At 41.8% G+C, this 16968-nt stretch overlaps 1 protein-coding gene across 4 annotated transcripts in view; it reads left to right on the top strand.

Annotated features, from left to right (window-relative positions):
* The window catches only part of ERICH2 (glutamate rich 2), a 37603-nt gene extending 37005 nt beyond the window's left edge, over positions 1-598 (top strand). For all 4 annotated transcript variants that reach the window (XM_053907777.1, XM_053907779.1, XM_019459247.2 and 1 more), the window contains one exon: positions 401-598. In XM_053907777.1, the coding sequence (XP_053763752.1) occupies positions 401-522 (122 nt within the window). In that variant the 3' untranslated portion in view covers positions 523-598. The remainder of the gene's footprint in view (positions 1-400) is intronic.
* The last annotated feature ends 16370 nt before the right edge of the window (positions 599-16968 follow it).

Below are 16968 nucleotides of genomic sequence, written 5' to 3'. Positions count from 1 at the left end.
ACTGACACAGTCTTCACAAGGAACAGAACATGCTAATTTCCACACATGTTAAAAGAGCTATTCCACAATTCCAAGGAAAACTAGTACCCTCTAAATTATCCTACATCTCACTTACTCTTATTATATTTAATTAAGAATTACATTGACAATAGTAAAAAAAAAAAACTTTATAGACCTATGTTTTAAATTTACTCTAAATCCATAAACATCTTTATACCAGTAAGAATATGGTCTTTGTACTACTATTTTGATCCTACATACAGTTAACAAAGTTCAGCTCAGTCTTCATGTTCCAAAGATAGGTATTTCTTAGTGGAGGGAGAAGCAAGAAGAATTATGATTTTTCAAAGAGTAGAAATATCAAGAACATTTTAAGCAATTTTCTTCCTTTCTATGGCAGAGAAATCTCAAAATCTTGAGGAAGATGATGAAGATAGTGAAGAAGACAGTAGCAGTGAGAGTGAAGGAGAGAGCAGTGAGGAGCTAAGTGAAGAAAGCTCTGATGAATGCGAAGACGGGTGATGAAGGTTGCTGCTATGGTTTAATCTTCATGTATTTTCATTACTGTATACATGGAAATATAAAGGAGAAAGCTGCATTTTAGTCTTGTTCTTTATTTGGCACAGAGTTCTTTTAATTTATCCATATCGGTTTGAGCTCCTTCTTGATATTTAGTTCTTACCTCTATGTGAGTTACTCAGAGAGGAAATTAGTAATTGAAAATATTTACATAGCTGTAATTGTGTACCAGGTGCTGTTGTGCACACATTAGTTCATTTAATCCAACAAACCCATGAGGCTTGGGTTAAAACAACACAAATTTATCATCTTACGGTTCTGGAGGTCAGAAATCCAAAATGAGTCTCACTCAGTCAAAATCAGGATGTCAGCAAGGCTGTACTCTTTCTGGAAGCTCTAGGAGAAAATCTCATTCCTTTCTTTTGCCAGCTTCTAGAGCCTCCACACATTCCTTGGCTCCTGGCCTCTTCCTGCATCTTCAAAACGAGCAACACCTGGCTGAGATCTTCTCACATTGTCATCTCTCTAATTCTCTCTCCCCTCTGTTGTGATTTTTGTTAAAGTAACATTTGTTAAGTAGAGCCCTGGTGTGTCAGATGGTTCGTGATGCTTCCACAAAGACCACAAGGGAAAGTAAAATGAGAAGTTTATTATTCACAGGTCCTGGAGGAGGTACATGGCATGCATCAGAGGGGCCACATAAGGAGGTCAAGGTGCAGACAGAGTGGACAGCAGGACCAGGGGCATGCCTTTATTAGGGCCATGAGTGGAGTGCTTTGGGGGTTCTCAGGCTAAGGCTGGATTTGCCAATTCAAACCAAAAAGATCAGGTTTTAGTAAGCTCCGTGGGGGTCTTATCTAAGGGATGCACAGGGGAAAGAGTTGGGAGGCAGGAGAGACTGTTTATCACCAGGGGCACTGGGGAAGTTATATCAGGAACATACACTTACTTGTGATTCTACAGGCTCTTATCTAGTACATGGGCTGTTATCTAGGGCACGTACTTGAGGGAGAGGCTAGTGTGCTTAGCCACACAAAATGGATGCCAAGGCAGCAATGATATGGAATAGTTGAGCCAAACTCTCAATACCTTGCCTCTTCCTTCCACTTTTAATGACACTTATAATTACATTGGACCCATCTGGGTGATCCAGGATAATCTATAATCTTCCCTATTTTAGAGTCAGTTGATAATTTTAATACAATCTATAACCTTAATTGCCCTTTGCCATGTAACCTCATATGGGTTCTGGGGATTGGAACATAGACATCTTTTAGGGTGGGGGACATTATTCTGCCTACCACAGAAAGTATTGTGTAAATATTCATTTTTTTGGAATTCATGGTATGGAGCTTGGAAGAAACACTTAGGTTGGAAACAGACCAAACAGACACTTTGGTTCGACTCCATTAGATAACACCTAACAGAGGTATCTCTTTAATTAGAGACAGTAGTTAGTCAAAGGTAAGGAAGTCGTGGCTCACAGGGAAAGTGTAGTCTGAATAGAAGAGGACTGAAAATAAAATGGTCTTAAATGAGGGGGTGCCTGGGTGGCTCAGTCAGTTGAGCATCTGACTTCAGCTCAGGTCACAATCTCACAGCTCGTGAGTTCGAGCCCCGCATCGGGCTCTGTGCTGACAGCTCAGAGCCTGGAGCCTGCTTCAGATTCTGTGCCTCCCTCTCTCTCTGCCCCAACCCACTCGCATTCTGTGTCTTTCTCAAAAATAAACATTAAAAAATGGTCTTAAGTGATAACACCTAAGAGGTAGTCCAAGAAAGAGAAGTGCACAAAGGAGACAAGAACAGCCAGGAGGAAAATCGGGAAAATGAATATAGTGGATACCATTGGTTGCCCACTCAGCAGCTATCCCTCTACATCTTTGCTAAGAGAGCCCTGCTTCTGTCGGATATTCACTCCCCACACACATAGCCATGGGGCTCAGGAAAGACACCCTCAGCCAACAGTACATGGCATTTCTCTGGTGACCGTTACTGTTCCAAACTCTTCCAAAGGGGTACATGTGACCCACATTGGCCCAACAAGATCAAGGACTTTATTTCATGATTGGGAGGAGAGATGTCTCCATTCCTCTGGTTAAGAACCAGGAAGCACGCTGCCCTACTTTCTGCTGGCAGCCACTTTATGATGATGAGAGGGCCAAATCTTAGGATGAAGCTGATGCTGTGGATGCTACAGCAAAAAGCACCTAGATTTCTGGTGATGTTCAGCCACAATATCGACTGCTCTGGAAGCCAGCCCTCAGTTTGCATTTTCTGTTAAGTGAGACGGCTTTCTTATCATTTCAACAGGTTTGGATTGAGGTTTCTTGAATCTGCTGCCAAAGGCATCCTAAGTGATGATGAGAACTACCACAGAAACCCAGGAGGGCTACAAGGTCTGGAAAGGTCTGCTTGGCTAAAAGTTATAAAGAAGACAAGTAAGATGAGAACTGAAAAGGGTGTTGGATAGCAACAAAGAGGGGGTTGATGACATTAGGGAGAGCACTGTCAGTTGAGTGGGGTGGGGAGAGACCTATTTCAGTGAGCTTGAGTGCACTGGAGATGAGGAAAAGGAAACCAAGGACTTTGATTATGAAGGAAGATGAAGTATTGTTGGAAGACATAAGGGAAAAGGAATACAATTTTTTAAATAAACGTTTAAGATGAGCATGTTTAGTAGAAAGGATGATAATTACATGTACTGATAGCCTATTATGCATTAGGTACTGTACTAAGCATTCCATATGTTCATGTTTTCAGTCTTCATAGCACCTGCGTGGGGTGGATATTAGTATCCCCATTTACATATAAAGTAACTGAGGTCTAGAGAAATTGAGAGTAACTGTCTAAAGAGCGCATACCTGGGAATTAGCAGAGGCAAATCTAGGTCTTTTTGGTGTGTGTTGTGGTTTCATAACTATTTGACCATCTGGTCCGCTCTTATCCACACTGACTGTAGGTTTTTGAAAGTGGTGATAGGTGCGTAAGTATCTAATGTATATAGAACTAACTTGGTAAATCTTTATCCTCATTACATTTTCTGGACAACTGCACACACATATAGTATACTCCTTTCTGGGACATTTGCTGTTGCTTTGGCCCAGACCTCTTTGTTGAGCCTGGTGTCAACGAGCGTATCCGGAGTTACCATCTCCCTCATGGCAAATTTCCAGATCTCTGTGAGTGCCTGAGGAGCACACCTCTTGAAGCCTGTTCCATGGATGATGCACTTGTGAATGTTGGTGTATTCTCTGGTCACTCACTGCTGGCAGAATGGCCCTTCTCGCTTGCCCTTCTTTGTGAGAGAGCCACAAAGAGGGAGAAGAGGGCAAGGTATTCCAATTCAGGTTCAGTCTAATGCTGCCCTACCCTTCACCCCTGTGCTGTCCTCCCTAAGAGGTCAGGAGAGAGAAACAGATTGCAGAAGGGGAGATAGTTTGTGAAGTGAAGCCTAATACTCAGAAAATGCATGTAACATAACCTTAGTTTGTGGTAGTTGGCTCTGTTTGGACTGCTCAGAATTGCCTCTTAGAGTTGCCTCTCCTATGTTCTCCAGTATTTGTCTTTATAAAGCCTTGAGTTATCCTACAGTTCTTTATATATTAAGCGGGGTGATAACCTGCATTCCCTTTCATTGAAGTGCGGGTTTTTTTCCTTTAATTTTATCCTGGTTGATATGTAAAATACATACAATTTTGGTATTTGCCTAAAATACTGATGTTTGACAAGGGTGAACCCTTGAACATAACTCCTAGTGCCAGATGTGAAGGAAAGCCTAGATCTATTGGAAATGTTTTCGGGTTCTGGGAAAGTGTCTTATATCATGAGGTACTGAGAGTTCACAGGAGGGAGGGAGGGAGGGAGGATGAGGCTGCCAAGGCCAGACTAAGGAGGGCAAAGATCTCTCTGGTTGGCTTTCCTAATAAACTCCCCAGCTGCCATGGGATATGAGTTATAATGGGACATGGGGAGTATGCAGAACTTGGAGGGACTTGTGAAGTGAAGCACTGGGAGATGAGATTGGCTTGCATGGTCTTGCTCAAAATGTACCCTTTGAACCAGGAGATAGCCTGTAGCAGACATTGTGGCTGGCTTCTCCTACGTCCATTCCAACCTAGATGATACGTCTAAGCTAATCATGGTACCCCCATCCTCCTTGCTATTAGGTTTTTTGATATTTTTGTTTTATTTCAGAGAGAGTGTGAGTGAGCAAGCAGGGGAGAAGGACAGAGAGAGAGAGAGAATACCAAGCAGGTGCCACACTCAGCACAGAGCCCAACACAGGCCTCAATCCCATGACCCTGGGATCATGACCTGAGCTGAATTTAAGAGTCGGGTGCTCAACCAACTGAGCTACCCAGGCACCCTGCTATTAGGTTTTTAAAAACAGCTTTTATGAGACATCACTGACATATAAAAATTATATATATATTTTTTAAGGTATACAGCCTGATGATTTTATATATATTGTGAAATTATCACCACAATCAGGCTTGTTAACATATCCATCACCTCTACATAGTTACCAATGTGTGTGTGTGTTGAGAAGATTTATAATCTATCATCATAGCAAATTTCAAGTATACAGTAAGTATTGTTAACTATTATCACTGTGCTGTGCATTAGATCTCCAGAGTTTATTCATCTTGCATAATTGAAACTCTGTACCCTTTGACCAGCATCCCTTTGCTACCAGTTATTACTAGACATGCACAGAATTCTACCAGTCTCAGCTAATAAAACAAGAGCAGGACTTAGAAATGGACAAGAAAGTGTGTAGCCTCATGGCTACTGGCAGCCATCTTGGTGCTATGAGGAGTTTTTATACTAAAGACAGTGGAGCAGAGAGAAAAAAGATCCTAGTCCTCGATGGCATTTTAACTGACTCAGTTGACCAACGCTGGTTTAATACCTGCCCTATCTCTAAATATCCTACGTAAGACAATATATTTTCTTACCATTTAAGCCTATTTGTTTCAGATTTCCTACAACTTGCAGCTGAGCGAGTCCTACCCAATGTACCTGCCACAGGATAGCAAGCATGATGACTGACAACATCCTCTAAGACTGTAAGCCAAACTGGACTCTTTAGGTTACCCTCAGGATGGCCACTCAAAGCCAAGGAAGGGGAATTGGTGGGTTTTTGTGCCAGTTAACAGTATGTGTAAAATAGAAATACACGCATACCTCATTTTATTGTGCTTTGCTTTATTGCACTTTGCAGATACTGCATGTTTTACAAATTATAGTTTTGTGGCAACCCTGCACTGAACAAGTGTATTGGTGCCATTTTGGTAATTCTCACAATATTTAAAACTATTTCGTTATTATTATATTTGTTACAGTGACCTGTGGTCAGTGATGCTTGGTATCACTATTGTAATTATTTTGCGGTGCCATGAATTGTGCCCATATAAGACAGAGAACTTAACTGATAAATGTGCTCTACCAACCCACCCTGCTATCTCTCTCCCTGTCCTCAGGACTCCCTATTCCCTGAGATACAATAATGTTGAAACTAAACCAATTAATATCCCGACATTGGCCTCTAAATGTTCAAGTGAAAAGAAGAGTCACATGTCTTTCACTTAAAATCGAAAGCTAGAAATGACTAAGCTTAGTAAGGAAGGCACGTTGAAAGCAAAGACAGGCTGGAAGCTAAGTCTCTTGCAAGTTAGCCAAGTTGGGAATGCAAAGGAAAAGTTCTTAAATTGAAAGTGCTACTTCAGTGAACATACAAATGATAAGAAAGGCAACAGCCTTGTTGATACGGGGAAAGTTTTAGTGGTCTGGATAGAAGATCAAACCAGCCACAACATTCCCTTAAGTCAAAGCCTAATTCAGAGCAAAGCCTTAACACTCTTCAATTCTATGAAGGCTGAGAGAGGTGCGGAAGCTGCAGGAAAAAAGTTGGAAGCTAGCAGGGTTGGTTCACGAAGTTTAAGGAAAGGAGTAGCATAAAAGGAGCATATATCTCCACAGCATAAAAGTGTAAGGTGAGGCAGCAAGTACTGATGTAGAAGCTGCAGCAAGTTATCCAGAAGATCTGGCTAAGACATGAATGAAGATGGCTACACTAAGCAGATTTTCAACATAAACAAAACAACCTTCTATTGGAAGAAGATGCCACCTAGGACTTTCATAGCTAGAGAGAACGCAATGCCTGGCGTCAAAGCTTCAAAGGACAGGCTGATCTCTTAATACAGGGTAATGAAGCTAATGACTTAAATTTGAAGCCAATGCTCATGCACCATTCTGAAAATCTAAGGGCGCTTACTTGGCAAGGATGCAGAGAAAGGGGAACTCCCTTACACTGTTGGTGGGAATGCAAACTGGTGCAGCCACTGTGGAAAACCATATGGAGTTTCCTCAAAAAGTTAAAAATAGAACTAGCCAATGACCCAGCAATTGCACTACTAGGTATTTATCCAAAGGATACAAAAATATAGATTTGAATACATGTACCCTAATGTTTATAGCAGCATTATCAACAATAGCCAAATTGTGGAAAGAGTCCCAATGACCATCAACTGATGAATGGATAAAGAAGATGTGGTATTAGCCATCAAAAAGAATGAAATCTTGTCATTTGCAATGATGTGGATGGAGCTAGAGGGTATTATGCTAAGCAAAATAAGTCAGAGAAAGACAAATACCATATGATTTCACTCATACGTGGAATTTAAGAAACAAAACGAACATAGGAGGAAATAAAAGAGGAAAACCAAAAAACAGACTCTTATCTATAGAGAACAAACTGATGGTTACCAGAGAGGAGGTAGGTGGCAGAATGGGTTAAATAGGTGATGGGATAGGAGGGCACATGTTGTGATGAGCACTGGGTGTTGTATGTAAGTGTTGAATCACTAAAATCTACACCTGAAACTAATGTTACACTGCATGTTAAATAATTGGAATTTGAATTAAAACTTGAAAAAAATAAAGGCCTTTTAAGAATTGTACTAAATCTACTCTGCCTATGCTCTATAAATGGAACAATAAAGCCTGAATGACAGCACATCTGTTTACAATACGGCTTGCTGAATATTTTAAGCCTACTATTGAAACCTACTGCTTAGGGAAAAAAAAAATCCTTTCAAAATATTATTGCTCATTGACAATGCGCTGGGTTACCCAAGAGCTCTGATGGAGATGTATAATGACATTAATGTTGTTTTCATGCCTGCTAACATATCCTTTCTGCAGCCCAAGGATCAAAGAGGAATTTTAAATTTCAAGTCTTATCATATAAGAAATACATTTTTATAAGACTATAGTTGCCATAGATAGTGATTCCTCTCTGATGGATCTGGGCAAAGTAAACTGAAAACCTTCTGGAAAGGATTCAGCATTCTAGATGTCATTAAGAACATGTGTGATTCAGGAGAAGAGGTAAAAACATCAATATTGACAGGAGTTAGAAGTTGATTCCAACCCACATCCAGGCAGGAACCTCCACCAGCAAAAAATTTTTTGAATGACTTTGAGGGGTTCAAGACTCAGTACAGGCAGTAATTGCAGATGTGGTGGAAATAGCAAGAGGACTAGAACTAGAAGTGAAGCCTGAAGATGTGACTGCATGGCCACAATCTCATGATAAAACTTGGACACATGAGGAGTTGCTTCTTATGGATGAGCAAAGAAAGTGATATCTTGAGATAGAATCTACTCCTGGTGAAGATGCTGTGAAGATTACTGAAATGATAACCAAGGATTTAGAGTATTACATAAACCTAGTTGACAAAGCAGTGGCAGGGCTTGAGAAGATTGACTTCAGTTTTGAAAGAAGTTCTGCTTTGGGTAAAATGCTATTGAACAGCATTGCATGCTATGGAGAAGTTGTCCATGAAAGGAAGAGTCAACTGATGCAGCAAATTTCATTGTTGTTTTATTTTAAGAAACTGGCACAGCCACCCCAACCTTCACCAACCACAACCCTCATTAGTTAGCAGCCACCAACATCCAGGCAGGAACCTCCACCAGCCACAAGGTTATGATTCACTGAAAGTTCAGATGATGGTTAGCATTTTTTTGACAAGATGTTTTTAAATTAAGGTATGTACTTTAGATTTTTTTAGACATAATGGTCACAAACACTCAATAGACTACAGTATCATGTAAACATAACTTTTTTTTTTAACATGTATTTATTTTTGAGACAGAGAGAGAAGAGCATGAACGGGGGAGGGGCAGAGAGAGAGGGAGACACAGAATCGGAAGCAAGCTCCAGGCTCTGAGCCATCAGCCCAGAGCCTGACACGGGGCTCGAACTCACGGACTGCGAGATCGTGACCTGAGCTGAAGTCGGACGCTCAACCGACTGAGCCACCCAGGCGCCCCTAAACATAACTTTTATATGCACCGGGAAGCCAAAAAATTCATTTCACTTGCTTTATTATGATATTTGCTTTATTGCAGTGGTCTGGAACTGAGCCCTCAATTTCTCCAAGGTATGCCTGCATGAAACTGGTTTGAATGGTTAATTTCTGTATTGTGCAGCTGAGGAGGGGAGGTAGGTAAGAAGAGTTTATTTTTCAATTTACATTTTTTATTTATCCTCTTTTTTTTTCCATGGGCATTCATCACTTTTTTATTGTGGTAAAATATTCATAACATACAATTTACCATTTTAACCATTTTTTAAGTTTATTTATTTATTTTGAGAGAGAGACAGCACAAGCAGGGGAGGGACAGAGAGAGAGAAAAAGAGAGAGAGAGAGAGAGAGAGAGAGAGAGAGAGAGAGCGAATCCCAAGCAGGCTCCACACCGTCAGCACAGAGCCCAACCAAGGGCTGAAACTCATGAACTGTGAGACCATGATCTGAGCCAAAACCAAAAGTCGGATGCTTAACTGACAGAGCCACCCAGGCACCCCTACCATTTTAACCATTTTTAAGTGTATAGTTCAGTAGCATTTAGTAATTTCATATTGTTGTGATATCATCACCACCATCCATCTCAAGAACTATTTCATTTTCTCAGACTGAAACCCTATACCCATTAATAACTTCTATTCCCCTTCCCTCTAGCCCCTGGCAACTTTCTATCACTTTGTTGTTCTACTTTCTATCACTATGAATTTGACTATTCTAGGTAAAACATGTAAGTGAAATTTTACAATATTTGTCCTTTTTGTGACTTATTTCACTTAGCATAATGTCTTCAAATTCACTGGTATCATAGTACGTATCAATGCTTTGTTCCTTGTTATGGCTAAGTAATATTCCATTGTGTGCATATATCACATTTTGTTTATCCATTCATCCATTAATAGACACTTGGGTTGGGTCCACCTTTTGGCTATTGTGAATAATGTTGCTATGAACATTGATGTACAATATCTGTCCTATACTAAAAACTTTTTATTTAAGCCTATACATGAAGTGGGGAGAAAATCTGGGAAAAAATTAATAAAAAGGCTAAAAAGATGGTTGTGTTTGAGTGATGAGGTTATTTCACTTTTTTTCATTATAAAGTCATATACTTTCCCTAACAATCACATATTATCTTAAAGAAAAAAAATGTGTTTTTTTTTAAAGAAAGAAACTTTTAAAAAGAGTTAAGGTAAAACTCACCTGAGGTACAGAAAAGTTAACGCAAGGAAAAAACAAAACAAATCAGTATTTTTGGAGTGTCTATTGTATCTGAGCCATTTTAACACATCTTAGTATCCTTTTTGGTATGCTAGAAGCTTCTAATGAGGATAAATACTAATAAGTAAGTAAACAGGTAATTATGTTCAAAAAATAATATCATCTGATACAGAAACTTACTGATCTTCATAGAACAGTTATATTCACAAACTTGCTTACGCTTATGCTTAATTGTATACTTTAAATAGGGATAACTGCAATCCATCACCAATACTCCCCCCCAACCCCCAGTCCCTGTTTGCTTAGAATTGATTATGTAGCTCTCCTATTGCTGAATAACTGTACAAATACACTTTTAACTGTAGGGGCAGAGGGCAGGCCAACCCAAGATGGGCCACTTTGGCATAACAATTCTTTTGAGTTAAAAAGCAATTAAAAAAAAAAAACAAAACAGCAGATTCCAGAAAAGCTCTTAACCTCCTCATCAACTGCCTAAAAAGAATTTAAATAGAGAACTTGAGGTAGGAAGAAAGCAATCACCACACATAACTACAGTATAATATGAACTAGATGTGGTAGACAGGGAGGAATCTAACAAAGCCTATTTGATCAAATCCCATTGTTCCTGAGTAGCTTAGCAGACATTTATTGGTAAACACTGTTCACTCTTTTTCATTTTCCTGTGAATTGCATTCCTTCCCTTTGAAGTCCCAGACCCCTAATCTCTTCTCCTTAGTTCAAGATGACATTATTCTTCTTTTTGCCTGCCTGTCTTTGGAATTTCCTATCTGTGTGGATTTCCTACATGTACAAAATGAAATTTAATTTTCTCCTGTTAATCTGTCTCATGTCAACTTGATTTTTAGTCCAGCTAGAAGGACCTTGAAGAGCAGAGAAAATTATTCCTTTCCAACAAATAGTTGGTTAACTTTCATAAGCTTCTTTCCTTCTTTTTTTAATACTTTAAGTTGCATCCTCTTCTACTCTGAAACAAAGCTCTCTGTGTTTCATGCTCTCAGGTCCCTAAGTGTATCTTCATCTCTAATAAAAATTATTTTAAATATCTTTCCATAAAAAAGATAACTTGAAAATGATTACTCTGTAAAGATGATAAATTTCACAGTTCCCTGTCTACTACTGAGCAGTGTGTTAGGAGAAAAATCTCTTCCTCATCATAACAGGCACCAAATTCAGTTTCTTCCTACTGGCATCAGAAGAACTCAACCAAAGGTGAGGCAGAATCACAAATCAGCAGACAACATCATCATTCTAAAGCTGCCTTCTCTTAACTTGCAACCCACCAATGAAAACCAGTAAGAAGAAAAATGTTAAAAATCATGTACTACACAGAATTAAAGGAATACTTTCAGAAAGTTGTCTCAAAGTAAAACTTGTTAAATTGAGATATTTTACAACCTGTTAAACCTGTTAAATAATGGTTTAAATACTAATAAAACTGGCTGATCCTTCATAGGCTAGTTGAGGTTTTGTAGAGGGCTCTGACTTTTTAAGACTTATTTCTTCCTTCTCTACATTTTCTTTTCAACTCCTCTGAATCCTGATATAACAACAAAAAAAAAATCGATGCAAAACAAGTCCCCACACTCACTCCACAGTTGCTGGGTGCCTTCCAGATGGCTGCCTGAAGATTTTAGGGATATATTGTCTATTCAGCTGTTCCAGTGGTTGCCTGTGGCTTGTCCCTGGCTTTGAAGTTGAGATACTGTGCCTGTAGCCTCAGTGAGAAGATATTGACCCATTTAATCCACATATTTAGGGATTGCTTGAGATTTCAGGCTGTGCAGATCTAAAGGGTCCCTGATTTAGCCAAAGGCAAAGAAAACAGGACCTCAGCCTTGTAACTGAGAGTAAGATAGAAAGAATGAGCTCCAGGTGACTAACTGCTTTGGGGAAACCCATGGTACTGATTTGCAGATGTTATAGGTGAGAGTCTTGGCTGTGAATACATTCCAGTGAGCTCTTACATGTAAGTTTCTTACATAAAGTTTCTTGACATAAAGGGAACTGAGCTACAGCAGCTCACATGAATCCCTCCCATTAACTTTCTGGTTTTTCTTCCCCGTGTACCTGGCCAGGCTTAGGGAAGAAACCCATTCTGAAACAGAAGTTTAAATGATCAGATTCTCCATTACTGCATCAGAACCTTCCAGAACCTTCTCATAAACAACAGTCCCAGGCACATACATCTAAAAAAAATAAAGGCTAATACCTGTTATTTTAAATAGTTAAGGGCTTTTACACTGAAATAGATAAAATATTACTGTACCCACTCTACCATTCCATATTGTTTCGCCAAAGCATCTCATTTGGAAAGTCAACTTTCTTCCATCCCACTCCTTTGGGAAAGGACTGATTTGTCCTAGTTTTTGTTGAGAGAAGAGCAGAAAACGTGAATACATCTTAAGAGCTCTCCATCAGAATTGCAGTCCAGATCTGTTATTTCCCTGGTCTCCACTTTTGCAGTGAAATACCTTGCCTAATATCAAAGAGTTCCTTTCCTCAGGCTACCTTTGGGGTGAAGCTCCATGGGAAAGAAATGGATATTCACATCTCCTTCTCTTTCACCAAAGGGATAGAGATCCTAGGTGTTTCAGGCCACTTCTGGCAGCATCTCTCAGCCTTTTAAACAGCTCTGCTTTGTGAAATATGGCAGGGTATGAGTGGGAAGTGGGAAGGGCCTGCAGTTTTCCTTGAAGAGCTGCTTTCTCGTGGAGCCGTTGTTTTCTCTCAGAAATTGTAATCTATCGCCACCTGCTGGTCCTTCTGTCTACGTGTTTGGAATAGCAGGAATTGAGTTTAAGATTTACACACGATTTGCCCAAATACAAATCACTCTGTCCTCCTTGATTAATTTCTTTAACATTAGAATATTTCATCTTTTGAATACCAAGGAGGAAGGGACCATTTGACGATTATCTGAGGAACTCAGCGCTCTCCGATAGGAGAAAAGACTGTAATTTCCGGAGTCCTTTCCAGCCGTTGTGGCTGAAATTCTGCCTTCCTCACCACCCTTTTAACCCTTTCCTGCCTCCCAGGAGTGAGTATGGCGTGGGTTTTTTGTTTTTGTTTTTGTTTTTGTTTTTGTTTTTTTTTGAGGTGGGGGTGTCTATTTAGCTATGGTTCCCAAAGAAAGTACAGAATGATTTGGGAACTATCTTTAAAGTACACAAATACACCGAATAGACTTTTAGCTTCGACTTAAGAAAAGCCGAGTGTAAGGTTAGCAACGCTTTTCACAGCCCTGGTCTCGGGAGACAGACGTTTAAACGGTGAGCACTGCCATTTTTTCCCCCTCTTTTTCGGTCATAAATTAGATACTTAAAATAGACCTAAAGAGCCAGCTGAAATGAACCAACACCGTGACTCTAAATTACCTTTCCTGGAGGCTAAGAATGCTAAATGCGTCAAAAAAAAAAAAAAAAAAAAAAAAAAAAAAAAAAAAAAGATTGACGTTTCTTATTTACTCACCTTGACGTGGACCATATTTTACGCATAAAAATCTCACCCGCAGCCTGTTTAGGCGCCCCTTCCACGCCTTACTCTCCTCCCACCCTTCCCTTTTTTCTTTTGCTGAAAGACTGTGCTCCAAATCCAACAGGAATATCTTTAAACATCCCTGGGAAAGGGCATTGTGGGCGGAGGGTCGTGTTCCCAAGTTCCAGCCATCGCTGACCTAAAGGAAGGTTGTCCTGAGTGGACAGGATCAAGTAGCCGAGGCTGCAGGCTCGGAAACCCCTAACACCCCGGAGAGAACGGAGGACTCGCACTCGCCCACTCCGTCTGCCTCTGGGCGCCGTGTTCCCCTTTCTTCAAAGCTCTAAACCTTACATCAAATGCAAACGAAACAGCTGGGCGGACACCACTCCCTTCCGGACCACCTCTCACCACCGGTTCGAGTCCCTGTAGAGAATATCTATTTTCCACCCTCATTGTCCAAAGCATCTCCCCACCACCCATACCGGGAGTAATAAAAGATAAAAAGAATAGCGAAAAACAAACAAAAATACGGATTCCAAATGTTCTAAAGAGCCAAAAGACAACCACAACCACCCTCACTACAAATTCTTACCGAGAAGGAGAGGGCGAAATACACTATTCTCCCACCCCCCACTCCAAGAAGGGAAAAACACAGCAGTTAACAGCAGGGAGGGAGACGGGCAGGGTGAGTGGTGCGGGTTGGCCAAGGGCTGGTGACTGAAGCCGACCAAAGGGAGGCCCAAGGGACCGAGCTGCGTGCGCTGTCCTTGGTTCTGAAAGAGCCGTGCCCTGCCTCCCAACTTCGTGTGCTGGAACTGGCTGTAATTTCAGGCCCTTAGTTCCTTAACATCCTCGCAGAGCCCAAGAGTCTGGATTGGAATGGGGAATAATCGGCAACTAACCCAAACCATGAAGCCCCCAAATTGGTGTGGGGGGGGGCGGGGTGGGAGGGCTTCTGTTACTCTCCCTGCCTACCTGGAATGTCAACTCCATGAGTACAGAGATAATATAAGTTGCTGGGACAGTGTAAAACTCCCTGAGAATAGGGCCTCTCACGAGGCAAATGATTAATAAATATTCGTTTAATGACTAATTACTAATATTTAGTTAAACATTTTTAAAGTTTATTTTTGTTTATTTTGTTAGCGATACAGAGAGCAAGTAGGGGAGGGGCAGAGCGAGAGGGAGAGAAAGGATCCCAAGCAGGCTCTGTCAGCACAGACCCCCCATGCGGGGGTCGAACTCACGAACTGTGAGATCATGACCTGAGCTGAAATCAAGAGTCAGATGCTTAACCCAATGAGCCACCCAGGTGACCCTAGTTAAACATTTTTAAGTTAAGGAGAAGACTTCATTCCCTCCCCCTCCATAAAGGAGTGAGAGGGATGTCCTCGCAATTGCGCGGACTCAACTTTAATTTGTGATACCTGCTCTTATAGATTTCTTTTTCCAACGAGATAATTTCCTTAGCTAAAACGTTAGGGGTGAACGTTTTGGACAATGGGGTCAGAAGAAGGAGTGGTTGGAAATTTCTGAGTCTCAAGCCACAGGTGAAAGTAAACGAATCTTCCTTTCCGGAGAATCTCCGGTCTTAGGAGAAGGTTGAGGAGACAGGGAGAGCCGGCATCTTTCTGAGACAGCGGACCCCGAAGGGTATCGGGATTTGTTGCCTCCTCCCGACAGTCGGCTTGCTCCGGGCGTCCTCAGTGATTTAGCACCGGCACTGGACTCTCTGATTGGTGCAACATCTCCTTTAGGGAGGCTCTGGGAGGGGACGTGGGTGGAACTCCCAGCCTCATTTCGGAGTAAACCGCACTTTTCGTGTGTTGCGGTGCCGGGTTTTGAAGGGATGTTTCCTGCTTTGATTGGGCACGCCCACCTTGCCCAGCCTGGAGCTCTGGCGCTCAGAGCTGAGGTTACTGCCCTACCCCGCCCCCCCACCCCCGTTCAGGATGCTTTTGTGTCCTTAAAAAGTGCCCGAGCTTTTATTGCAAGGTGGAGAGAGGACGACAGTATTTTCTTTAGTATCAAGGGCAACGCGGTGATTTCAAACCTCAGAGCGCGAACCCTCTTACTGATGGGACTATATCTTCTCAGGGCAGAATCTTCGATCTCTATTATGGAATTTTCGGTGATTAGTAAGATTTTCTGCATCCCCACAGTGTCGTGGTAAAAGGAGACAAGACTATTCAGAGAGAAGGTGTGGGCTTCGGTTGGACCAGCAAGGCCGCAGACTTGTCCATAAATAACCCCTGCCTGCTGCACCGCCAACAGGAGGCGAAAAATCACTGTGAAACGAATAAAGGAATCACTGGTTACACGATATCATCCAGATACACACAAAGATCAACTTTTTTTTTTTTTTTTTTTTGCCCCAAAGAAAAAGAAATTGAGGAATTGGAAAGAGGAGAACATACATTAGCGACGAAGGTGGCTAAGGGATGGCTTGACCAGGCAGGAGAAGAACAGAGCCCAGACAGCCCTTCTAGGTGTTAGCTCCCGCCGGGAGGAAAGACCCCGCTAACACAGGGCCTCGCGGTCTCTGAGCGCCTGGCGCCCCCTGGTGGAAATTTTTCCGTGAGCGCCTTTTTATTATGAGGGGCTTCTCCCAACGCGGCAATTCATTAAATATGTTTAAATATTGCAAAGGGAAAATCCTTTAAAAGCGCAAAATCGAAAGAGGAGTGAGAAGAGTGGGCAGGGCAGGGAGTGACTGTCTGCTCCCCACCCCCACCCCCACCCCCGCCCCCTGGGGCTCGGGTTTCCCGTTTGTCTCAGAGCAGCGCTCGTGCGTGTTATTAACCTTCAGATGTGATCAATCAGGAGGACTTCTTTCCCCATTACCAAGGGGACCAAAGCAAGCAGGGAGTGCACAGTGGATGGGAAACGGGACCTTTGCTCTGCGGACGGCAGTGGGTAGCGGTACTCAGTTGAGGTACTTTGGGGAGGCTCTGAGCTGGATGAGGAAACTGAAGGGAAAGGAGTGGGGGTCTCTCCGGGGGTCTGAGTGTTCCCCCCTCATCTCTGCCTCCTTTGCTTTTACGACAATCCTGGTTCAATAGAAAGCCAGTGAGGACGCAACCCCAGAGCTCCCTTTTACTCAAGAAAGAGTCATCGGGTCGTAGATCCGGGAGGACAGCGAGGAAAGAAAGCCACTGCTCTAGTCTTCTCAAAAGTATGGGAGGGGAAGGGAAAGGGAGAGAGGGATGAAGAAGAAGCACTCAACAAGGCAGAACTCTTCATAGAAATTATCTTTTCCATCGTCTTACCCGACACTCTGTTTCAAAAAATAGAGCACGTTGAGTACAGCCTGGATTACTCATAGGGCCTTTTTTTTTTTCCGGGCCCCAAACCGTGA

Source organism: Panthera pardus, unplaced genomic scaffold (assembly GCF_024362965.1).
Source record: "Panthera pardus isolate Hobbes unplaced genomic scaffold, ASM2436296v1 HiC_scaffold_10, whole genome shotgun sequence".
NCBI lineage: Eukaryota > Metazoa > Chordata > Mammalia > Carnivora > Felidae > Panthera > Panthera pardus.
This window is presented reverse-complemented; position numbering and strand designations above follow the sequence as displayed.